Source organism: Micropterus dolomieu, linkage group LG09 (genome assembly GCF_021292245.1).
Source record: "Micropterus dolomieu isolate WLL.071019.BEF.003 ecotype Adirondacks linkage group LG09, ASM2129224v1, whole genome shotgun sequence".
Lineage (NCBI taxonomy): Eukaryota > Metazoa > Chordata > Actinopteri > Centrarchiformes > Centrarchidae > Micropterus > Micropterus dolomieu.
In genome coordinates this window covers 16819999-16846055 of record NC_060158.1, presented here as the reverse complement: position 1 = coordinate 16846055, position 26057 = coordinate 16819999, and the positions used below count along the sequence as shown (strand labels likewise).

Sequence of the window (26057 nt, the reverse complement as noted above, 5' to 3'; positions counted from 1 at the left end):
ATAGCTTTAGAAATTGTAAAAGACATCTGGAAAGAACAGAGACTGAGCGTCCTCTGTCCACCCCCTTCACAACAAAAAGGTGAGTCCCATTAGTCCAGTCACAGGGTCATGTTTTGTCATTCTTATACACAACTAAAGTGACTAATAAAGGCAGAATGTGGGTCTGAGCAATGAGTTTTTATTTCTGTTGCACAGACCAGCAGCCTGATGGCCAACAGAGTCTAGAGGAATCTCTTCACTATAATATTACACTGATGGAGAGAAGTTACGTTTTGAGTTAACACTCATTTATCAATGGAAGTAGGTAATCATTTTAAATGAGCGCTTAAAGCTAGAATAATATTTTATTTACATAGTTTACAGCTGACACATTACAGTGATTTACTTTTAAATGTCAGGATGCCTTCTGTGTTTTCTGCATTTCAAATACTTAAATTGCTTGTTTTTGTCTTCATCCAAAAGGTCTAGATTGCAATTTAAGAATTTGTGTGTGAGTGTGTGTGTAAGAGAGAGAAATGTGTGTGTGAATGTAGGTTTTGTTTTACTTTTTCATTATGGAGAATACTGAGGCTTGATGATGACAATGTCAACACAAAATTTAATTTCATTAAACAACCTGACCTAAATATACGCCAAGATTGTGTCTGTCCTTTTGTCCTTAAATCTGTGTCTTTCTGCTTTTGACATTTTATAACTTTACAGTAATTGCATTTACTTACCTACATACTTAGCATTGCACTACCTAAAATTGTTGGACTCACAGTTAAAAAAAAGGATAAACATTGATGTAGCAGAACCAGAGATACTGTCTTTATTATTCCACACATTCTTGCAAGCTCAGGCGGCGCCTTTGTAATGCTCCTGTCTATTTCCAAAAAATAATTTTTTTTTCTTTTCTTCAAGCAAAAGCGTATTTCACTAATTTTGTGGTATAAAGTTCACACAATATACTGAGCAGCAGATTAAAACAAAACCTGCAAACAGAATTTGATGTGTAAAATCGATGGAACCCCTTTAACACACAGCAGGATGAATCACAAACGTAGAGGAAATGATTTTGATGAATAACACTCTCCTATTTAATACTTCCTTTCTAATCAAATTAATAGTAAATCAGTCAGAAATGATATCATCGTTCATCGCTATAAAGTTAACATAGGCTGTTTTTGTTTTATTTCATGTGGATTTTATCCAAAACCAGATTGGTGGTGTTGTGTAAGAATGTGTGATCTCTTCAGTATACTATATTCTTTGTTATTCAGAATGTATCATCTTTTCAATATATTACGTGCTATGTTATTCAGAAACTTGTCTAAGCATGTAACACCTATAGTTAGATCTGTGTGTTTGAACTTTGATCTGCGACTCTGCACTCCACACTATTCTGTGGGAAAGGGTAAAGCCATGCAACTAGAGTGTATTGGAAACATAAAGTCTCATTGGTATTCTGTGAGAAAACAGATAAGATCAAGTACCCAGAATGTGTGTAATCCCTGGACCGTAAAGGCTGTGTAGGGTAAAGCAAGGATGTATAGCTATAGGGGACACATTAAACTTTAAAAAAAACAGGACCTACATACTTCGGAGTTGACCAGAGCAATCCAAGGAGTCTATGCCCTGGGAAAAGCCTGCCTGAAGTTCTACTGGTGTCTTAAAGCATGTACGATGTCTAAAAATCTATGTGACCACGTATTGTACTCCCACTAACAATGTGGTTAATGAGGAGTAGGTAACAATAAAGATAACATAATGATTTTAAGGAAAACGTAGGGAACTAAAACATAAGGGAGTAAAATATTAAGGTTGCAGGGCTTAAAACAACCATTAGATGGCGCCGGAGGAGATCAACAAGAATAAAATTATACTAGTAGAACCAAGCTTCTGGTCAGCAAACCAATATTATGTAGCTGCAGTACCGGAGGCTGCAGTTTCAGGACCCCCGCAATCCTTGGACCGCAGTTCTAGGACCGCGTAGTTCTTTTGCGACAGTGCCATCTAGCAACACAAATGAGCTCATGGCCGACGTGCTAGCAGATACGGTTTACCTGTCGACATGCATATAATGAATAACTTAGGCACACGCTCTGTGATGCTTGTGGTAAGGGTAATTGGCTTTGAGGGGCTGTCAAGAGTAACATAGCTGGCTAGATATCCTGCTAGTGTTAAACTAGAAAGACAGGGTCTCAACGAGCAGGCAGGCATGTGAGTGTGGTCCTGGAGCAGAAAAAGAGACGGAATTACTCATGGGAAGTGATGGTTCAGGGATAAGGCCAGGCTAGGCCAGCTCAGGGCCCGGTCAATACCCTCACCATCTTATAAAACTCAGTTAAAAAAACTCTTATTAGTTTGCCTCAATAGGCAATAACTTTGTTGTCAAGAACTTATCTAGGTCAAGATCAGTGCTAAAGAGTTCCAATTATTCCAATTAAGGACAGAAAAACCTGAGCAACATACCTCCAAGCGTCAGGATGGAGCTGATCTTGCGTCAGCTAACATCGCCTTAATATTCACCTCAAACTCCACCTTTCAGGTGGGCCTTACTCTGTCTCCTCCCAAACTCCGCCTTTGTGTTCGCGACCACACCCATCCCAATGGTGGATTTCTTATCCTCTGCTGCCATCTAGTGGCCGTTTACATGTATTGTTTTAACAATTGAACCCTTTTTCTACCTTCTTGTTTCAATAAAGTGATTTCTTTTTGGCTGTTCTTTAACATAACTCGGTATTATCATTTTTAACACTCTGGATCGGAAATTCACCATTAGGTCACAAACTCAGTCTAACCGTATTTTTTAAGTCATACATGCATATTTTGACACCACTAAAACTCAAACACACACAATTGTATTTTTTTAAAAGATTAACAACAGAATAACATAGGTTAACAAGTCAAACATAAGTACGGTATATATCTATATATATGTATCTTTCAAAGAATAGGTGTCTACAACAGTGTTCATGTCATGATCTCATTCAGTGGCTATGTGACCTGCAGCAGGTGTCTGCTCATCCTCGCTACTACTTTGTATGTTATCAGATCCTTAAGCAAACACTATGCCATGCTACCTCACTTTATCTGATGTTAAACAAACATTACCTTCAGCTTCACTTCACATGTAGAGACATTGAAAGGTTCACACTGAGTAATATTGCATATTTGAAACTTGAAAATAATTATAAATAGCAGTGTCAATTGAACCAGTAAGCAGACTGTCATTCTACTAATGGTTATTAAACAACCTGTCATCCTTCTGATGATTAAAGCACTTCTATGGAAAAGAATAAACAAAATTAAAATGAACATAGGCCAAGAATAAAATTTACACAGCAGAACCATTCACAAAACATCATGATCCAAACTATTTCACAAGGATGGCCTGACAGGTTACTAGTACTGTAGCTGACTAAACAATCAGGGTGATGAGTAACCTGCAAGTGATGACTTTGATGTGAAGCAGGTGTGAGTAAACAGCATTCACAGACACAAAACCACGGGGAAAGGGAAAGACAGAGAGAGGAACCAGAGTTACGGCCGTGATATTGTTGGGTCGGAAATAAGGACAGGCCGGGCCAGTGGAAGGCCTGGTCCCTACCCTAACCAACTTATTAAACTCAGCAAAAAATACTCTATTAGCTTTCTTCTTTTGTCAATAACTGCGTAGTCAATAACTTCACTGGAGACAGTCAAGAGTCAGTGCAAAAGAGTTTATTCCAATAAAGGACAAGTAAACCCGAGTAACATCTCTGCAGGTCTCAGGATGGAACTGAACTGGTGGTCAGCAAACATCGCTTTATATTTACCTTAACCTCCACCTTCCAGTGTGGACGTTACACCTTGTCTCCGCCTATGGTGTTTGCTGACCACGCCCTTCTAATGGTGAATTTCTTATCCTCTGCTGCCATCTAGTGGCCGTTTTTATATACTGTTTTACCAATTTAACCCTTTCACTAATGTCAAAGTTAAAGTTATAATTTATCCTTCTTTATATTTTTAACATTACTGGACTAGAAATTCACCAATATGTTTCAACTTCAGTCTCAGCGTATAAAGTTTAACAGGCATAATTTGACACCATTAAAACTCAAACACTTACAATTGGATTTTTTAAAAGAATTAATAAGGAATAACATAATTGATAAATGTATAACATGATTCAACATATCAAACATGAGTATGCAGCGCCGTGTCTCATACAAAGCTTAGTTTCTTACAGTACAAAGCTTAGTTTCTTACAGTCAACATCATTCACAGTGTGTCATGATCTCATTCTTGGCCACAGTTTGCCATGATCTCATTCCTGGCATCCGTGACTTGCAGCAGGTGCCTTACTTCTATTGTGTATGCTATGGTAGGCTAGGTTTTGCATATTCTGCCTGAACAGTTTCTCTGCTCATGTAGACACATTGATAGGGCACAGGTTCATGAATAACACAAAGAATAAAATCCTTTAAGTCTTAAGAATAAAATACTAGTCGACTTAAGCACTTAGTCAAACCTTACATTGAAAGAATGACATTAGTGGTCAACACCTTTACCCAGTGAGACCACAGTCATTCTCCCAATGGCTACACTAAATGCACTTCTGAGTAATAACAGCACCTCTAGGATATCAAAATAAAGTTTTAGATAAAACACAGCACACCAACAAAGTAAAAAAAGGAATTATTATTCAACACTATGCCTAAACTATGTCTGTTTGCACGCTGTTTACCAGGTTGACTCAGAAACCATTTATCTGCAACAGTTGTCATCATGATTGTTGTTTTTCAGTGAACTTTTGACCAGGAACAATCTGGACAGTTTCCCAAGAAATTTACATTGTACATCATATTTCACATGGTTAAAATAAAAAATAAAACTGAGTTATCACTGTATGAATTCACATGTGTTTGGAGGTTAATCCCTTTCTGCTTCATATAGACACATCTTCTTGGGATAATTTGTCACCTAGGCCATAGAGGCCAAAGTTTTCTATGTGACATCCTGTCAGCCAGACAAACCAAATCAGCCACATTTTTTACCTACCAAGAAAGTTACATCATTAAAATAAAGAGAAATTGGTTATTACCAGCCACCCTATATTCTGATCATTTTGGTAATGTGGTGTCCGAACAATAATGCTGCGATGATGTGTTGAGAAGAAATCCGCTTGACACTGTTCTTGATCATAAAAGTTTATTAAATCAAGGAGTTCAGTATCAATTACAAGTGACCCAGCCCGATGACCACTCTGTCTCTCTGTACATCAAACAAAGCTTATATAGGATATGTGTACCATAGAAGGGTTTGAGTCTGCAAAATAAAGCTCCAACCCATAGAAGGGTACAATACTATTCTGAGGTAACAAAGCAAGGGGTTAGAGGTCAAATTCTATAGAAGGGTTCAGTCCCTGCATAACCACCAATCACTGCTCTCCCCTTAGGAGGTCACTGACCCTCTGTCCTGCTGCTACAGTGCTATTTTAAACAGTTATGAGTCAAATGCACATATATTGTACACCACAGTAACATTGTCAGTATATACTTCCACAGGATATGAGGTACAAACAAACAAAGTTCAGAAATAAATTAAAATATATTAGTGCAAATCCCACAAATATTAATCCAGCTAAACATTTCTAGTAACAGGTGATCTGGGAAAAGTTGTGGCCATTTCAAGCTCATGGTAACATGCATGTTAGCTGAGAGGCATCTTGTTTAGATCTACAGAATATGAGTTAGTGTGGATATGAGGGGGGGGTGTGATTATATCTTTAGAATATGACTGCATAAAGTATAAAAGGAGAGAGACTAGAATACTGCTGACTGGTTCTGACGAAGTGTCATTCCTTACACTTAAATGAACTGGGAGAAAACGAGGGGCTTTGTGAAGGAAGCCTTGGATGGGCTGGATTTAAAAAATCAGGTCAATTATAATCATAAATCTTTAAATTGATCAAAACAATCTACCTGGTTTTATTTATCAAAATTTCAAAACATTCAAAGCCTATACACTCAGATGGAAGAAAATAAAAATGTTGACAAGAAGTCTAAGCAATAAGGGAAAAGATGACATGAGATGAGATTTTTTTGTCTCTCAAGGGAAAATTTTATTTACAGTAGTGGGCAAAACCACAAATACAAGAGCCAAGAGGACATGGTACAATAATCACCACAATTACAGCAAACAACTAAATAAAAAAGACGCAGCTTAAAAGTGTCAAAGTGACATTGTAATTACTCCTAGAGTCAGTTGTTTATAGAATATACAACAATGATTGTGTAGAATAACTTTTGTTATCAGCAGGGTTAGTTACTGTTAGGCTTATTTTTTGGGTCTTGTCCAATTACTCTCTCCCCCTCCTAATAAGGAGCCAGGCATATTCGGCATAATCAGAACATAATGGAAGTAAGGGTTTAGCTCTCTTGCACAATCTTCTGGTACTACATACAAGCCAGGATGTTCATATAAGGACCATTGCCCAGCCAAATAATGTTGTTTATCTTAAGAGTGTTTCCACATATTTTCCAAGCACTTATGAGCCTTTGTGGTGTCCGAACAATAATGCTGCGATGATGTGTTGAGAAGAAATCCGCTTGACACTGTTCTTGATCATAAAAGTTTATTACATCAAGGAGTTCAGTATCAATTACAAGCTCTGCAGCAGCTTGGAGAGTGACCCAGCCCGATGGCCACTCTGTCTCTCTGTACATCAAACACAGCTTATATAGGACATGTTTAGGTATCTGCTAAATACCATATAAGGGTCAGAGTCTGCAAACTAAGGCTCCAATCCATATAAGAGCAAAGTTCTATAGGATAAGTGTAGACATCTTGTTGGACATCAGATAAGGGTCTGAGCCTCCACGTAACCACTGACCTCTAAACTCCCCTTAAAGGTCACTAATCCTCTATCCAGCTGCTACAGTGCTATGTTAAACTGTTATGCGTCAAATGCACATATGTTATACACCACACCTTCTTATCAAGCACTTGGGAGTTGCTCAATAACTCATCAGAAATAAAACTCAGAGAGGTAAAGCTCACATTTCAGGACACAGACCAGTAAGCTCTTTCCAAGGCATGGGCCCCCTTTTGCATTATTCTTGACCTCTGGTTGTACACCATTAGCTTCTATGCAAACAGGTCTTGTTTTGTAAAAAGATTTATGACTCCCTTATCTTAGCTCACAGGTCAGGGTGGTCACACTCTGTGGTCTTGTCTCTTCTCGCAGAACTTCACTCACAGAGCGTAGAGTGTCACCTCAGAGTTCATTATTTCACATAGATCTGACAAGGGTTCGGCATGCTTATACAAGTTCATATATTGAATAAATGATACATTTTGAACAACGTAGAATGTAATAATAATGACATTCTTACACAACAACTTCTTGATGCTGAAGATCACTTTGTTCACATTTATTCATTTAGCAAACACTTTTATCCAAACCAACTTACAATTGCTATACATGTCAGAGGTTGCTCCAGTTGCTCTGGAGCAACTAGGGCCTAAGTGTCTTGCTCAGGGACACATTGGTGCATGGGTAACAGTGGGGAATTGAACCCAGTTCTCTCACACCAAAGGCATGCGTCTTATCCATTGGGGCATCACCACCCCATCCTGTTCACTCATTTGGTATTTTGTTAATTGTCTGTCTGGTGTCTGTTCTGTGTCTAAAATCTGGTGTTTGTACACAGGTGTTTGTTGGAAACAAAGAGTGTGGCCCTCATCCCGCCACATAACACTATTCCAGCCGTTCCAGACATGATTTGTGTGTCAGGTAATGTTAGTGACTTACACACTGACATTCAGCTTACTCTCTAGTTCATAAAGATATCTTGTTGTGATGTTAGCTGTAGTAGCAGGAGAGTTGTGAGTATCGCTGTCTGGAGCTGGTGTGCTGCTCTGGGACGTCCCATCCTCTCTGCATGTTAGCTTTGCAGCAGCAACTTTAACAACAGTTTACTAAGCCACAACTTGGCTAAAGTAAGTTATGTTACTTGCTGTGTTGTTGTTTGCTTTATGTCATGGTATTTTTCATGGTGTTGGATTTTTCCAGAATTGCTTACTTCATCTTTAAGACTACTGATAAATGTAAGATGATGAGTATATGTAGTATAGGTTTCTACAACAATATCTTAGTTGATACTTCAAATTGGGCAGTCTTCTAAATTCTGGGAGTGGCCTCGCTGCCAGGAACAGTGTACTTGATCATGTGTCTGGAAAGTACCCTTGACACCTCCTACAGCCCCTCATATTTCCTGTGGAAATAAATGGCTTGCTGACACAGCCACATCTTGCAGGCCTACTAATAGTATAAAGTAAAATAATCAGTAAGCTATAAAGAAGGATTGCAATAGCTTGATGAGTGATAAACACTTTGTCTGGTTTTGGTTCCACATGACACTCAGCATAGCAGGAACCTGCAGTTAAGGCAGGTCTGGCTGAGGCAACTACAGATATGCTGAATGAGTGAACTATGTGTGTCCTTCTAGCCTTCTCTTATGTTCTTTCCTTGTGTATAAAAGTATGCATATTTGCAAATGTGAAATAAACACAATAATATAAAAACAAAGTATTAATCCGACTTAACTCTAAACTCCTAAGGGAACCTAAGTGATTGGTTGGAGATGGTGAGGAGAGCTAAAAATTCACATTCTCCTCTTTTTACCACTGTCAACCGTGGAAACCATGGGAAGTAAGTGTGCTTTCACACCTAACATGTTTGATTTGGTTAAAATGAACCCTGTTGCGTTTGCCCGGTGAATGACGTTCAATTGAGCTGATGTGAAGACTGTCAATCGAACTCTGGTATGGACCAAACAACCGCTTTGATGTGAAAACAAAGATTGGTGATTTTTCTGCATAATCATCTGTCAGTCAACTGAATTTGATTTTCCCATAAGGGTCCTGATGAAACACTGATCAAATCTGTCATGTTTACTTCTCTTGGTTCGTTTGTAAAAAGTCAGAACATGAACCAGACTGAAACTAAAATGCAACAATATCATTATTTTCCTCCTGGTCTGGACCAAATAAACTAAACTACAGGTGTGAAAGCGCCACATGACTCTCACACTAAGTGAGAAAATGTGTTTTATTCATGTTTTGTATGAATCGACCCTTTATAGTTTCATTAAAAAACAAAAACAAATGCAGTTTGTCACCCTGTGTGGTGTATAATATATGTGCATTTGACGCATAACAGGTTAAAATAGCACTGTAGCAGCTGGATAGAGGATTAGTGACCTTTTAAGGGGAGAGCAGCGATTAGTGGTTATGTAGAGACTCAAACCCTTCTATGATCCCTAACAGATACCTACACATATCCTATATAAGCTGTGTTTGATGTACAGAGAGACAGAGTGGTGATCGGGCTGGGTCACTCTCCAAGCTGATGCAGAGCTTGTAATTGATGCTGAACTCCTTGATGTAATAAACTTTTATGATCAAGAACAGTGTCAAGCGGATTTCTTCTCAACACATCATCGCAGCATTATTGTTCGGACACCACACCTGGACTGAAATCATACAAATTTCAACTTCATAAAATCTAAACAAAAACACTTTTGAACTACTTGTTTTTTCACACCAGCAGCCTTCAACATGTTTGTGTCCTGCTGTAAGGTGACCCTCAAATCAGTCCGCACATGAGCTGAGAGAAGGGAGGAGTCAGCCCACCCGCTCTTTGAAAAAGCACGGCAGCTGAGGCAGATCGGTGCATTTGAGCAGAAACTGCGCTTCAGGAAGGAGGAAACATTCTTTGCTTTTTGAATCAAGCTGGATTTGACACGTCAGTTTTTTTTCTTGTCAGCAGCCGCATTAGATGAGCCGATGTGGTACTTTTTTATAACCCTGCAAATGACAACTTTACATTAATTTCCTGTCTGAAGAGAAGTGTTTTAGTTCACGACGGCTGTAACTTTTCACGATGGAGCGCAACAGCGTGGGCTGCCAGGTGGGTGTGATTGTGTTACATGCATGTATCTGTAGCTGACCGTGCCTCAGCTTTGTTTTGAAGCTGTAACAATCGGGAAATTAGGGGGAAAAAACGTTTAGGTGGTTTAGTGGCAATGTTTAGTTAGACTCGATCTGTTCCTGCTTGTGCACGAAAGGGGGGTGTGTTACGTGTTCATGCTTCAAAAAAAAAAAAGGGTGCAGATCCATGGTCTGAAATGACATAAAGTTATGGCTTAAATCAGAGAGGTTTATTAATTTCTACCTTGACAAAGGCTGTGAGACCGTTACTCCACATATGACCTAGGCTAATTAACTTCAAAATTTAAAGGCTCTCTAAAACTGAAAACCAAGTGAAAAGATGGGAGGGAGATTACTATTTTGCAGTTAAGGTAAAGTTAACCTTAGTAGCATGTCAGTATTTCTCATGAAGGCTATGAAAAGTGAAGGTTCGCTTGAGGAATGCCAACACTGCACTCAAACAATGGAGCACCGCGTGGTCACGTGGAGTTTCTTGACTGTGTAACAAATGTTTCTTCCATCTGTCTCAGGACAGAACCCCTGAGTCTGACCACACGGAAGCCTCTTTCCTATTCGGCAGTTAAGGGGAAAGTTAACTTTTTGCACCTCTTGCTGTTGTGATGGCTTGTAGGAATTTGATAGGCCTAATGCCTTATCACTGCCTGAAACAGGCTTTCAGATTTGTAAAACCTTTTTTATTTTCGTTTGTGAAAATTAATATAATAGGCTTTGTTTTTTTCCCGCATATAGACTACATTGGATCAGGTCCAGATTTAAAAAAAAAAAACTATGCTGAGAGCAGTCAGATATGGTCTAGATTATTCCAGAGAGGCTAAAATATATTTAAACCACAATACAAGAAAAGCACATTGCAGGAATTGCGTGAATCATGTCGGTTTGGTTTGAGGAAAAACTTGCTGGTACATTGTAAACAAGTTTGATTCCCTTAATCTGTATTGTCGCTGTGTTCTAGAGGGCACTGTTCTGAGGTCACTCATTGCTTATCCATGTTAATTTGGGAAAATGCAAATGTCTTGCTAACATGTGCAGGTAATGTTTGCTTAATGCCTAGATAATGGCATAGTGTTTGCTCAAGGTTCAGATAACATGCTGTATAGTAGTAGGGATGAGTTATCAGGTGGACACCTGCTAAAGATCACGTTCTACTGAGGAAGATCATGACATGTACACTGTAAGAGACTCTTGTGTGAAATCACTGCTTTTTAGAAGGTACTTACTACATACTTGATGATGATCTTTTAAAATAATTAATCTTTTTAAATAATACCATTGTGTGTTTAAGTTTTTTTAATACTGTCAAATTATGCACATGGCTTTTAAAAAATGCGGCGTGACTTGTTTATAAGACGATGTTCGCTGACCATAAGATCAGTCTCCAGAGAAGTTTTTGACTACAAGTTATTGACTACTTTGGTGAGCTATTTAAGTATTTTTGACTAAGTTTCCTAAAGTGGTGAGGGTTACAATTGGGCCTTCAGCTGGTCTAGCCATTTCTCTTTATCAGTTGCTTTGAGGTAAATGCTAACATCAGCATTCTAACATAAACATGTTTTGCTGCTATAATGTCTACTATGTTTAGTTGAGCATGCTGGCAGCACTCATTTGCTTATTACCACAGAACAGCTGAGGATGGCAATGTCAGTTTCGGAGCTGTTTGGTCATAAGTTACATTTAGGCTACGTTGAGACTGCAAGCCAATGTGACCCAAATCCAATTTTTTTGTTTGTTTTTTTTTGCCCATATGTGACTCAGATCTGATCTTTTTATGACAGTGTGAACAGGCCAAGTTACATGGAATCTGATCTTTTCAGTTCGGAATTGGGCCACTTCCATATGTGGTCCAAATCCAATACAGATCGGATCTTTTTAAATGCGACCTCAGTCTGGACACTCACGTCACATTTGATGCGACTTTGACGTCACTGTAGCGCAGCTGTTCTGCTGCAGATGGAGCTGCGGTGAACAAAAAATCTTCACAAAAAGCCATAATTAAACACGTGACTCTCTTCCTTCTCTACCTCGCTATCATCTGCTCACAAATTCCTTTTCTTACACCTAAAATTCACTGGACCGGGGCTCTCTTCTGAGTTACGTGCATGCTAACATTACTTGTCCGAGCAGACACAGTGGAGGGAGAGAGGAACTGAGTTGTGGGGCAGATGCGTACAGCGCCAGAAACCGTAAAGAAAAGAACAAAAAGTTGTGAACACTTATTATAATTCGGGAGAAATGTGACAATGAAAAACGTGAGTCTCCCGCTAAACGGAGCTAACCTCTGTTGCTCCTTGTTTACGTCTGTAGGCTGCAACAGTGTGCTACGTGACATCGGGTTATTCTTCTGCGTAGGCGGGTCACTTTCAGGCCATGGACAGTTCACACTGGAGTCTGATATGGGCCACATTTAAACTATAATATGAACTGTCAAACAAAAAAAATCAGATCTTGGGGAAAAAATTGGAATTGAGCATTAAGGCCTGCAGTCTGAACGTAGCCTTAAAGATGGTGCTAGATGAAAAGTCGGAGCAGCAACAAAGTTATTACTATTCATGGGGGAGTTGGGGGGGGCATGAATGTCACTACAAAACTTAGTAGAAATCCATTGAAAAGTTTTGGAGACATTAAGTCTGGTCCAAAGAAATGGACTGACCAGCATTGCCATCCCAGAGGTGCCCCACAAGCATAGTTACAGAAAACAAAATGTCTTAGTAAGGTGTATGGAACACCATGTGCATCCAGAAAACTTCAGAACTCCTTGACAAAGATTAATTTGTTATGATGATGGTGGGAACGTCTGTCCAAAATCTGGTGATTAGTTAGTCTGAGTTAGTCATGGCTAGTCCTGATGCCACACATGAGTCAGCCGTGAGAATTACTTTGTTTCATGGCATGTAGAAACTTTCCAGCTCTGACGGGAGCACTTGGCAAAGTTGGTAAAAACACTGACGTCATACAGTTGAGAAAAATAAGGTCAAGTTTAGACACCATAACCAGGTTATAACTCTGAAATGTAAACATTGTTTCTAAATGCAACTGCAGGATGGAGAGAAAATGTCTCTTCTTTTACCTTTTGGTCTGCATCATAGAGTGCATGCAAAGATGGATGACAGGACAGCTCCTCAAGTGAAGCCAAAACATCTTGCTCACCTCCTGGTGGCTGGCATTTCAGGTAGCCTAATACTCTTATTATAGAAAAGATATCAAAACCAAAAATCTGAGCCTCTAACAGACGCAACTTTAACTCGTCGTTTTTTTTGTTGTATTTTTTTTCCAAATCCTGTTAATATTTCCCCGTGTGTGTGTGTGTGTTCATGTACTTTCCCCTTAAAAGCAGACTACCGCGTGTGTAGTCGCATCACTCCGCCAGTCCCGTCCAGTCCTTCTCCGCTTCCAGACTGGAGTCTGAAACACTGGGAGATATTAGCTTGCGCTAACAGCATTCACTTTCCAGCAGTTGGGGAAACAACAGATTTGTTGACAAATATTTTATTAAAGGGTAGGGCGCAATGTGACCTACACTCTCCATTTTTACTGCCAGACTGACAAGACTAATCGTTGCAGCCCTAGTGTTCATGCTGCTTCACGTGTTTGTGGACTGCTGTTGTGCTGCAGTGAAGCCATTTCCAATTCACAGAGCTCACGGAACCGCACGTTGTTGACTGTCTAAAATACTCCCAAACTTTAGATGGGCATTATTTACGTGACTGATATATCGACAAATTGCCACAGCCCTAATTGTAATCAAGGTAAAATGTTCAATTAATTGTAATTTTGATTTTAGGCCAAATCATCCAGCCCTACTGATGTATATTAAGTGTTTCTGAAAAGTTTGGTTTTAATTAGTTTGATTGGCTCCAAATGACGTCAACAGTGCAAAATGGCAGCACCTATATCCAGGATATTGTGGCTTCATTTTTGTACAGGGGTAGGGAGTAGAGACCCATCGTTCATCTTGACATACAGTCTATAGTCAGCATCTGTTTCTTAGTCTTGGCGCAGTAATGAAATGTAATTATTTGGGTACATTGTCCTTAAAGGGATACTCCAGCAATTTAGCATTGCACTTCCATAATGTTGGAAGAAATAGTCTGAGTAAGACCAACATAGTCTCTAGTATGGGTCAAGCTCCAAAGTTGGATTCAACAAATCACAACATAATGCTACTCAATAGTGTCTTTAATTAACCCTGATGAGGTCATCAGGGTTATGTTCCTGCCAAAGCTCTTCCAGAGCTACAAAATACACTGAACAAAATTATAAACGCAACACTCTTGTTTTTGCCCCCATTCATCATGAGCTGGACTCAAAGATCTAAGACTTTATCTGTGTACACAAAAGGCCTATTTCTCTCAAATATTGTTCACAAATTTGTCAAAATCTGTGTTAGAGAGCACTTCTCCTTTGCCGAGATAATCCATCCACCTCACAGGTGTGGCATATCAAAATGCTGATCAGACAGCATGGGTATTGCACATTATAGGCCTACAGCTGTTTTCACAGGCTTGTCCTCATGACAAGTAAACTGAATTTCATGTGTAAAATTGGTGGAGTGTCCCAATAACTGTTTGTTTGCTTATGTAAATGTTTTGATATTTTCAATATTTGAATTTCTTAGAGTTGCAATGTGTTTTGTTTTTTTCTCTGGTGCCACTGTACAGAGCATGTTGCATCACTGCGTAGTAGGGGAGTGATGAAATCTGTCTGTTTTGTTTTACTTTCCAAATGGTCTGAAGGGGATATTACCCGCGGAGCAAAAACATAATGCACATCAGAGTATAGTGCAGGTAGACTAGATATTGTGAATTCTCATGAAATGATGACGTTAGTGTCGTAATATTACGACTTGTCAGAAACCCAGATATGTGATAGATTTTGAATGTGCAGAAAGTTTTGAACATGAGCAGAAAACCTGCTGAAACACAGGAGCCCAGGAGTTTATAACTAAATTATTAAATTAAATAATTTGTCATTGAGGTGAAAAGGTCCCACAATCACATTTACAGAGATTACTTCCCAAATGGAAGACAAGACAGGGAAGACTATCATGTCTGCATGTGTGTTGACTCAGCAGGTCAAGAGAGAGAGCCTTACTGATTTATATCCCTTTATTTTTTTTTTTTGAAGTTGTTGTTTCCCTTTACATAAAAAAGCAATTTGTTGCAGAAATAGTCACCAGAAAGCAGGATCTAAACTGTCTAATGCTCAACATTTTCATATTAAATCAGCATTGAAAACTTCTTCAAAATGGTGTTAAAATCTCGTCATGTCTCGTGAGCTGATTGTATTGTCACACCCCCACTGCGTAGTAGAGCAACATGTTTCCTGCTAACAGGCAGGGTCTACACCAGGAAGTAAAAACTGCCAAGAGAATTACTGGTATCAGCTTACCCTGCACTGAAAGAAGCCAAAGAAGGGCCAGCAACATCATGAAACCTCCAACCCACTGTACTTGGATTGTTTGTTTCATTCCCATCAAAGAACATCCACACTAAGATGACCAGACCCGAGGAAGTTTCCACCTCCCAAGCTGTCATCTGCTCTCTGGACTCCATGATGACTCCTACAGCAGCTTCCTGATATGTTTTTGAAACACCTTTTCTTTCATTCACTTGGACAATTTGCTGCTGTTTTTTATGCACATCAGCGATGTGAACACAGATTTTAAGACTGTCATTAATATTGTTTATGTTCTTAAATAGTTTCTTCAATGGGGTAGTGATTTTAAACAATACACCTGTTAAATACAGCAAATTTTTCCTAATGGTTTGCCAGCTATGTTCTCTGAAAAACAAATTGGGGTTTCCTACATAGCCCAGACTCTGTAAATGGAAAACAAAAAGTAGTGTGGACCTGGCCCACAACATTGTTCCAGTCAATCAGCAACAGGTGGTGTTGTGCACAGGAGTGATCGGGGAGTGGGGCGGTGGGAGAGAGAGTTCTATACACAGGCACATTCAAACATGCTAGACTCCAGGCACTGTAAAGGAGAGATGGCCGAGAAACCGTCAAGTAAGAAAGTAAGGTCTGAAGAGTGTAAATAGAGGAGAAAGGTATATTGACCAGACAAGGGCGAAGGCACTCTGGTGCTGAAGAAAGGGGTGTATTTGTTTGGCAGTTGAGTTCAAATGGCAACAATCCTTCTGCAGAATCACTTACTCTCCCTTTTAATGTTTGCTATATAGTTACCTTTGCATGAGGGCCACCTTAGAAGTGAGACCATTAGTTCTGAGCTGGTCCAGATCCTGGCTGCTGAAGGGGATGGGGAGGTGGATGAGCATTGTGGTGCAGTGAAAAGGGAAAAACTGCTCAAACACACAGGACCAGCTTCTATATCAAAGAACAAACCACTTGCGTGGGAGATCACCTCTCTAGACCAAAGTAGTAACTGTAAAATCTACTGTCAGGTTCAGGGATACATTTGGCTACTGCCCAGAACTGACTAAAACACAAACTAAAAGTTAATATTGATGACAACGAAGGGAAATGTGTTAAGTAAATATGAAAGTCTCATAATTATAGTGAGTAATTGTAATCTATAATTGCGGTGTCACCTGTGTTATATCAGTCAGTTGGCATTAGGATTGCAAATATCTTGCATTGTAAATATGTTTTATTAAAAACATGTTTACAATTCTCTTTAACTCAGTTAAAGTTTTATTTAAACAGTTCAAGCCCTGAAATAGTGAAATATTCATTCAAGTTCGTCCGTGCTAAATTAGAAAACCAGAAAGCCCAGTCTGATAGGGTTTAACTTCAGCTTCTATATTTTCTGGAAATGTTAGCGGTACCCCGAGAGCCAAATCTGTCATCCTTCAGTCCCGTGCCATCTTTATGTTTTGCAATATTTTGATTGAGGATTGTCAACTAGGAGAGGGTCTGTAACCTGTATTGTATGGGAAAGAAAATGTGGATGTAGTGACTGTGTAGTGACACCCACTGGTTTGTGGACTGCTGTTTTGAAACCTCAAGTTTGGTAGTTTGGCTGCCTACATCCTGATTTATTATTTGTTTTATTTATTTTTTGCAGCCAGGCACTGCACATGACCATATTTGGACGAGACGGTGGCGCTAGCAAGCTTGGTTTGCTAGATGCATCTGTTATTCACGTTTACTGTTTTTAACCGGGTTGCTACATTTGGCAAGCTATAAAAAATCAACAGCAGACTCCTATATTGCTTTTTCCTATTCAGCTTTTTCAACGGCACTGGTTACACAGTGCAGTGAACAGAGGTGGGTAGAGTAGCCCAAAACTGTACTCAAGTAATAGTACTGTAACTTTGCACAAACAAGTACTCAAGTAGAAGTAAAAGTGGTCATCAAAATAACAACTTGCGTTAAAGTACAAAAGTATTTATTAAAAAAATTTCTTGAGTAGTAACTTAAGAAAACAACAATGGGTAACTTTCCCCAAGTCTTTTATTTGATATGGATGTGACTAGAGTTATTTCAGATGGTCTTTCTCAGGTAAAGAAGTGAACATACACTTGTATGTATTTGTGATGAAATGACAAGTCTTTGTTTCCTGACTAGATAACCTTCCATATTTACCAGGACAATATTCAGTCCCAGGGCGTCCGATACCGACGCTTCATCAGGCTTCCTCAAATCGTCTGTATCTGATGCACTGGGATGAAACAGTGTTGGTGCAGCGGGTTTCGGGCTGGCTGCATAGTGCACTAAATTTTAATCTGTTTGTCTGTCTGTCCATTTGAAAGCCATACTATCATGCTGTAGCCTCAGTCATTCTGTTCTAACAGAGTCATAAAGAGTCATAAGCGGTAAATAAACAAGTAGCGAAGTGGTGTGATAAATGTATCCAAATGTAGTGGAGTAAAAGTAATGATTTATCTCTTTAAAAACTGTGTAAAAGTGTGATACATTAAAACTACTCTGACAAGTACAATTTACTCAAAGTTACTTGAGTACATGTAACGGAGTAATTACCCACCTCTGGCAGTGGATGTGAGTCACTCTTGCCTGATTGGAGAGGTCACCATAGTAGCGACTGATCAATCACAAGGTAGTCCCGCCTAAAACCATACCCTACTTTATTGTCTACCATCCTCTAAATGGGACCATGTAATGGATTTGAAGTGGGACGACACAAGGCGCTCAAAATACTTTATTAGCACAGAGGTTAGGGTGACGGGTCATTTAGTCTTGATGTCAAGGGTGATGGTGGAGGATTTGTAGCAGGCTGGCACATGGCATGTTTCCAGTGAGGTGTTAAAGATGTCTGTGAACACTGGAGACAGCTGATCGGCACAGTGCTTCAGGGTGGATGGGGAGACAGAGTCTGGCCCAGCAGCTGTACGCCTCTTGAATAGCCTGTTGATGTTCATTTCTAAAATGAAGAGAGGGGATGGGGAGGACGTGGCCCTCACTGAGAAGGGGGAGGATGAGCTGGTGGACTGGGTCTGATCAGTGAAGTCACTGGGGATGGTGTCAGGACTATCCCATTGCCTCCCAAAGCGACAGTAAAACTGGTTCAGCTCTTTGCCCAAGCGAGATTTGAGGAGTGGGGGGCTTTAGGTTTATACACTGCTCAAAAAAAATAAAGGGAACACTAAAATAACACATCCTAGATCTGAATTAATGAAATAATCTCATTAAATACTCCTTTCTTTACATAGTTGAATGTGCTGACAACAAAATCACAAATTGTCAATGGAAATCAAATTTATCAAACCATGGAGGTCTGGATTTGGAGTCACACTCAAAATCAAAGTGGAAAACCACACTACAGGCCGATCCAGCTTTGATGTAATGTCCTTAAAACAAGTCAATATGAGGCTCAGTAGTGTGTGTGTGTGTGTGTGTGTGTGTGTGTGTGTGGCCTCCACGTGCCTGTATGACCTCCCTACAACGCCTGGGCATGCTCCTGATGAGGTGGCGGATGGTCTCCTGATGGATCTCCTCCCAGAACTGGACTAAAGCATCCGCCAACTCCTGGAATGTCTGTGGTGCAACGTGGCGTTGGTGGATAGAGCGAGACATGATGTCCCAGATGTGCTCAATTGGATTCAGGTCTGGGGAACGGGCGGGCCAGTCCATAGCATCAATGCCTTCCTCTTGCAGGAACTGCTGACACACTCCAGCCACATGAGGTCTAGCATTGTCTTGCATTAGGAGGAACCCAGGGCCAACCGCACCAGCATATGGTCTCACAAGGGGTCTGAGGATCTCATCTCGGTACCTAATGGCAGTCAAGCTACCTCTGGCGAGCACATGGAGGGCTGTGCGGTCCCCCAAAGAAATGCCACCCCACACCATTAGTGACCCACCGCCAAACCGGTCATGCTGGAGGATGTTGCAGGCAGCAGAACGTTCTCCACGGCGTCTCCAGACTCTGTCACGTCTGTCACATGTGCTCAGTGTGAACCTGCTTTCATCTGTGAAGAGCACAGGGCGCCAGTGGCGAATTTGCCAGTCTTGGTGTTCTCTGGCAAATGCCAAACGTCCTGCACGGTGTTGGGCTGTAAACACAACCCCCACCTGTGGACGTTGGGCCCTCATGGAGTCCGTTTCAGACCGTTTGAGCAGACACATGCACATTTGTGGCCTGCTGGAGGTCATTTTGCAGGGCTCTGGCAGAGGTAGCGGTCCTGCAGCTGGGTTGTTGCCCTCCTACGGCCTCCTCCACGTCTCTTGATGTACTGGCCTGTTTTCTGGTAGCGCCTCCATGCTCTGGACATTACGCTGACAGACACAGCAAACCTTCTTGCCATAGCTCGCATAGATGTGCCATCCTGGATGAACTGCACTACCTGAGCCACTTGTGTGGGTTGTAGACTCCGTCTCATGCTACCACTAGAGTGAAAGCACCGCCAGCATTCAAAAGTGACCAAAACATCAGCCAGGAAGCATAGGAACTGAGAAGTGGTCTGTGGTCACCACCTGCAGAACCACACCTTTACTCCTTTGGGGGTGTCTTGCCAATTGCCTATAATTTCCACCTGTTGTCTATTCCATTTGCACAACAGCATGTGAAATTGATTGTCAATCAGTGTTGCTTCCAATGTGGACAGTTTGATTTCACAGGAGTGTGATTGACTTGGAGTTACATTGTGTTAAGTGTTCCCTTTTTATTTTTTTTGAGAAGTGTAGTTGGGGATCTGTTGCAAGTCCCTCCAGACAGAAGCAGAGTCTCATGTTGTCAACTCATGTTGTAGTCTTTGAGTATAGGCGTTAAACTTCTCGCACTGCGTTGCTAACCTGTACTTTGACTCCTTAAACCTGGCCCTGTCTCCTGTCCTAAAAGCCTCTTCCTTTTCCAGCCTTAGCTGTCTGAGTTTAGCTGTGAACCAAGACTTGTCGTTATAACTAGGCCTAGTGCGTGATGGAATACCACAGTCCTCAGAAGTTGATGTAGGACAGCTGTTACAGCCTAAATTTCAATTCAAAGAACTTTATTTATCCATTAGGAACTTCATTCATGCTGAGCATCAATGCGTGGATGGTTCCACATACACAGCACAATATACCAAACACACATTACATGAAAGTAATAATAAATGGTTCTATGTAAATAAGTAAAGCTTGCAAAGTACAATAAATGAAAAATAGGCAGTAAACGTTAATAGGATTGAATAATAATGTCAGATGTTGTCAGCTGTTATGCTTCCTACTGTGTTGACAATGTAATTCCTGATAAGATTGTACAGGTGTATCCAAATAATAAGCCATGGGTAAGAAAACCAGTTAAGCTGTTATTAAACAGAAAGAGGCAGGCATTCAGGGAAGGCAACTTCTTAGAATTGAACAAGCTGAAAAAGGAAATAAGAAGTGAACTAAGGAGAGCAAAGCAGGGTTACAAAGAAAAAATAGAGAGAGACTTTGGAAGAAATCTACGTTCAGCCTGGGATGGCATGAAAACTGTTATTGGAACCAGAAGAGAAAAGAACGATAAGGTTGTGTTGAAGGGCTTCAGTTGTGACAGTCAGCTTGCAACAGAGTTAAACAAGTTTTATTTGAGGTTTGATACCTCTAATTTTAGGAATGTCATTTTAGAACAGAAATCCCACCTATCTGGAAATTGTCCTGTGCCTTTCTTTGAACATGACGTGGTCAATATGTTTAAACACTCTAGAGCTAGAAAAAGCCCTGACAACATAGGCAGTCGCCTGCTTATCTCTTGTGCAGAGCAATTAGGCCCAATTTTTCATTATATCTTCCAGTTGTCTTTAGAACAACAGAGTGCCGAATATCTGGAAACAGTCTACAGTCATTCCAGTGGCCAAACATAATCATCCCAAAGTATTAAATGACTTTAGGCCGGTTGCTCTGACCTCCTTAGTTATGAAGTGTTTCGAAAAACTGGTTAAAAAAGTTCCTTCAATTAAATGTAGAAAAGACAAAGGACATGCTGATTGATTTTAGGCATAAGTCATCAACTCCTCAGAACACTGGGCAGATGGTGGGATTTGTAGAAACATAAGTATCTCGGCAGTTTGACAATAAATTGAATTTTAATTCCAACACCGAGATGCTCTGCAAAAAAGGCCAACAAAGACTGTTTTGCCTTCGCAAACTGTCAAAGTTTCATGTTAAGACCCTCACAACCCTTTTTTATAAATCATACATTGAGTCTGTTTTAACATTCTCTGTAATTTGCTGGTATGGTAATCTCACTGTTAAGGCCAACACTGCTCTTTCCAATATAGTGAAGGTCAGCAGTAAAATGTTAGGTGTCCAGCAGTGTAGCCTCACTGACCTGTATAATAGACAGGTAGTTAGGAAGGCCAAATCAGTTATTGCTGATAGCTCCCACCCCTTATTTGGAGTTTCAGATCTTACCTTCTGGTTCTCGGTTCAGATTACCCCCAGTAAAGAGCAATAGATACAGGCACTCATTCGTTCCGAATGCCATCTCTTTTCTAAACTCAGTCCGGAGAAGTAGATGGAGTTAATAATTAAATAGTGATGGGGTTGTTATAACATGTATAGTACTGATGTTGTTGAAGTGATGGTGATTGTTATGGAAATGTTCCTCTGTGTTGCAGTCTATTATTGCTATATTGTTTTATGATGAACATCGTTAGATGTTTGTTTTTTAACATATGGTTGTCGTATTGGAGGCCTACTTATTTTTAGAAATGGAGCACCTCATTCTGTAGTGCTTATCTATCTTCTCTGTTGCGCAACCAGAGCTTTTAACATTTAGTATTTATGTATTTCGGTCTTGCATATGTGTCTGTCCTTTGTCTATGTCTTGCTGCAGAACCAATTGCCCTACGGGGACAAATAAAGTCTAAGTTTTAATAAACGAAATGATCGATTTTTGGGAGGGACTGAAGCATAAAAGCTAATTGAATCACATCCTTAAATTTAGCTACAGTACTATCAGATAGACATCTTGTATAGAAATGTTTGCCTAATGGCATGTAGTTCAGCAATAAAAACTTCCAAGTTATCAAATGATGATCAGAAAAAAATGGACCAAAACAAGGTCGAGGGTGTGGTTAAAACAGTGAGTTGGTTTATGAAAATTGAGAGAAGCCAATTGAATCTAATAGAGAGAAACTCATCTCTCTAGGCAATGTTAATATTATATATATATATATATATATATATATAGGGCTGTACATATCAATTATTTTTCAAGTTGATTAATCTAACGACTAATTTTTTTTATTCTAAAGAAAGAAGTTGCCAATTACTCGATTTAACATACCAATTATCCAAAATATCAAAAACATGTCTAATCAGTAAATCTGTATTTTATTCAATCATCCTGATGAAGCACATTAGAATAATGACAATAGTAGCAAAATGAATCAAATTTCCACGTCACTGCTGTGTTATAACAATAACAGACATTAATTAGGCTACTTAACTTAAAACTTTAAATGTTTCTGACATTGATTCATTTCAATATTAAGTAATGCAGTATGATGCATCAGTGAACACCTGAAAGGACTCAGACTGTACAGTCACAGATCATCTGTACTGTTAGTTTCAGCTGTTTTTTTTCGCTCATAACAGAAATAAACAGAAAATATAAAACCAACATTAGATGACACGCGGTGTAACGTTACATTACCATGACAGCAGCAGGACAGAAATTAGTTTTAACATGAAGGCAATAAACATGTGTTGTGCTTGTGTGTTGACAAAGTAAACAAGATTTGCGGTGCTGCCGTCTAGACAAAGTGCTCCGGGATACTTTCGTTTCATGTATTTGTGGACAGCAGTTGTGCTGCAGTGAAGCTGTTTCCAGTTCAGAGAGCTCACGGAGCAGCACGTTGTTGAGTGTCTGTCTGAAATAATCCAAACTTTAGACGGCCGAAGGCATGGTCTTGTAGCTGCTGGAGCTTGTCCGGGAGAATCCCACACCGGATGCAGCGCCGCGTCAATGCACGTAATGCGCCCCAGCCCTAATAATATAATATCCAATCCCCTTCAATAATAACTTTATCCGTCTTAAGGAGTAAAGTTGACAAAACTCTGCAAATTCAGATAAATGTGAAGATTAATATGTCTGGGGGGGGGAGTGGATTCATTTAGGCTAACATAATTTTCATCACTCAGCCAGGTTTCAGTAAGACAAAACGGATCAATATTATAATCTCATATTAATTAATTTACTAGTACACCTTTAGAAGAGAGAGATCTGGGGCCTCATGTATAAAAGACTGTGCACCTTTCATACTGAAAGATGGCGTACTCACAGAATTTGAAAAGTACGTATGCACAGAAATATTAACATGTATAAAACCAGGGGTACGCAAGGTCCTACGTACCTTTCCTTTATATATCCGAATCAATGTGAAATTGAGCGCACGAGCCACCTGCCTTATCTCCTCCCATAAATTACTATGCAAATAACCATAAATGTGTCAACTCCTAAGGTCCAAATAACAATGGCTAATCCTGCTGCAAAACCCGTGATAAAGAGAAATTACAGTGTGAGATTGAGTTGCTGATCTTTGAAGTGGAGGAAAGGAGAAATATTTTATTTGATGGTTTGAACTCTTTGATCAGCAACAAATGCAAAATGACGGAGTGGCGTTGGTGTTACAATGGCAGTCAGTGCAGCTGGCTCAGAGACTCATACTAGCTAAAAAAGAATACATGGTCTGACAAAGTAGATGTCAAACATACAGAAATCGAGGCGCATGTGAGGTGGAAGTTAGAAAGTAGCTTATGTATTGTTTGATGCAGCTTGTTCAGAGTGTTATAGAACTATATTATTGTAAACAGACTTTTTGTAGAAAGCTAAACTCTATATATTGTTGATCCCATCAGACACACACCAGTGGTTATAGCCTACTTGTATGGCACAGTCCCGCTAGGTCGGTCTGTCAAATGCTGTTCAGTCAAATGATGATCAGCACACAGATCCAAGAGCAGGACTCTAGGGAATCTAAATCGAAGTAGTAGTAGTCATCATCATAGGCCAGGAAATCTTCACAGGCACTCTCTAATCTTCACACACTGTTTTCCTCGCATGCAGCATTACGCATGAGTGTCACAAGAATGCAGATCTCGCGACGTCTCGGTGCCCTCTGTGCCCCTGACAGCACGGTCTCGTTCACCGCAGCGATTTTACACACGAAAACGAAAAGGGCAGATCAACACCAGCTTTCATTCAGCACAGCGAGACACCAGCATATTGGCACAGTACTCCCGAAAAAAAAAAGGCAGAGTGACAGCGGCTATAGAGACATACAGACAGGGCGACAGCTTCACACAACATGCTGGAAACTCAGATAAACTCCCACTGCAACGTTGCAGTAATGTTATCAGCTTGAGATTGAACTAATCCATGCTCGTTACATGATAACATTAAATTTACTGCATTTAGCCAACATGCTACAGCGTTAGCTCGCCTGCTGCTTTCAGTAACTATCTTTACTATTTGTGTATCTTTCACCGGAGGCTCAGCAATGTCAACACAGCTAAATGCATATAAGGAAGCGGTTAGTAAGCTGGATTGAATACCTTGTGGACATTTTTTGGCCAACCTTACATTGGAAAGTGTTCTTCTTGAAAACACATTTAAAATTCAGATCAGATTTACCTTTCTAACATTCCTTTTAGTAATCCCATGGTACCAGGGTTAATTGATCTTAATGACTAATCTAAACTAATCTTTATGTCTTCAGATAGAACAGACAGGTGACTATAAATGATTGTCATGTATTAATTTAATAAATCTCCAATAAACTCAGAAAACAGCATGTTAAGTGGTTTGTATCTGTAAACTGTCTTACAATAGTCTACAGCACGGTTTATTGTGCTGTGTGGAGATGCTGCTGCAGTTGGTCAGAAAAAGGAGTACGAATGTTTGGTTTACCAGCTGACATGGAGAGGAGGAAAAAATTAAGGGTGCTCCGATCGATCGGTCACCGATCATAATCGGCCGATAATGGCTTTAACTAGTTTGATCGGTGGTCGCTAAAAAGGCCTATAAGAAAAGCCGATCAGATGATGCAATACTCGCCAGACAAATTTTCACTGGCAGCTAAAATTTTTCACTACGCTGTGTGAGCGGTTTTTAAAGCTAGCTAGCACCAAAGTCTTTCTCAGACAAGAAGGGATTAATGTGCCCACATAATCATTTACAATTAGAGTTGAGCAGAATTCAGACAAGTGGAGCAACACGCAGGAGCAATCATGTGAAACTGTTGCAGCTGTGCTCATCTCACGCACACCACCCGCAACCGGAGTTTAATAGACACAGCGCATCAGGCAGAGAGAGACTGATCCTTCAATGTGAGTTTCCTGATGCAAAGAGCGGTGCCACTCAATCAGCTGACTGCCTCTCTCTCTGTTTTCGTTACAAAAACGGAGACCTTTTGCTATGTTTCCGCCTCCCGTCCAGATTAAAACGGTTAATCAGAAGATGTTTGTTTGAAAACGCTGCTGACCCGGTGGACAAAACAGAGGACAAAAGGATGACACACACTCACATTTGGCTTTGTGAGTCGGTCTTATCAGTCATGAAAAGCTACTTACAGAGTTTTAGTTTTGGTATTTTTATTAAAATATAAGTACTGTGTAAATAACACTTAACAGTTAGTCTAGCCTACTGTGCATGTCGCTGTATTTACTTTGCGACAACTCCCAGTCTGTTT

General features: G+C 40.0%; 1 protein-coding gene across 5 annotated transcripts in view; it reads left to right on the top strand.

Annotated features, from left to right (window-relative positions):
- Positions 1 to 9706: 9706 nt before the first annotated feature.
- The window catches only part of LOC123976198, an 81178-nt gene continuing 64827 nt past the window's right edge, over positions 9707 to 26057 (top strand). For all 5 annotated transcript variants that reach the window (XR_006826285.1, XM_046058133.1, XM_046058132.1 and 2 more), the window contains exon 1: positions 9707 to 9940. Coding sequence is in view for 4 of the 5 variants with exons in the window: in XM_046058133.1 (XP_045914089.1) it covers positions 9914 to 9940 (27 nt within the window). In the remaining variant the exon portion in view is untranslated. The remainder of the gene's footprint in view (positions 9941 to 26057) is intronic.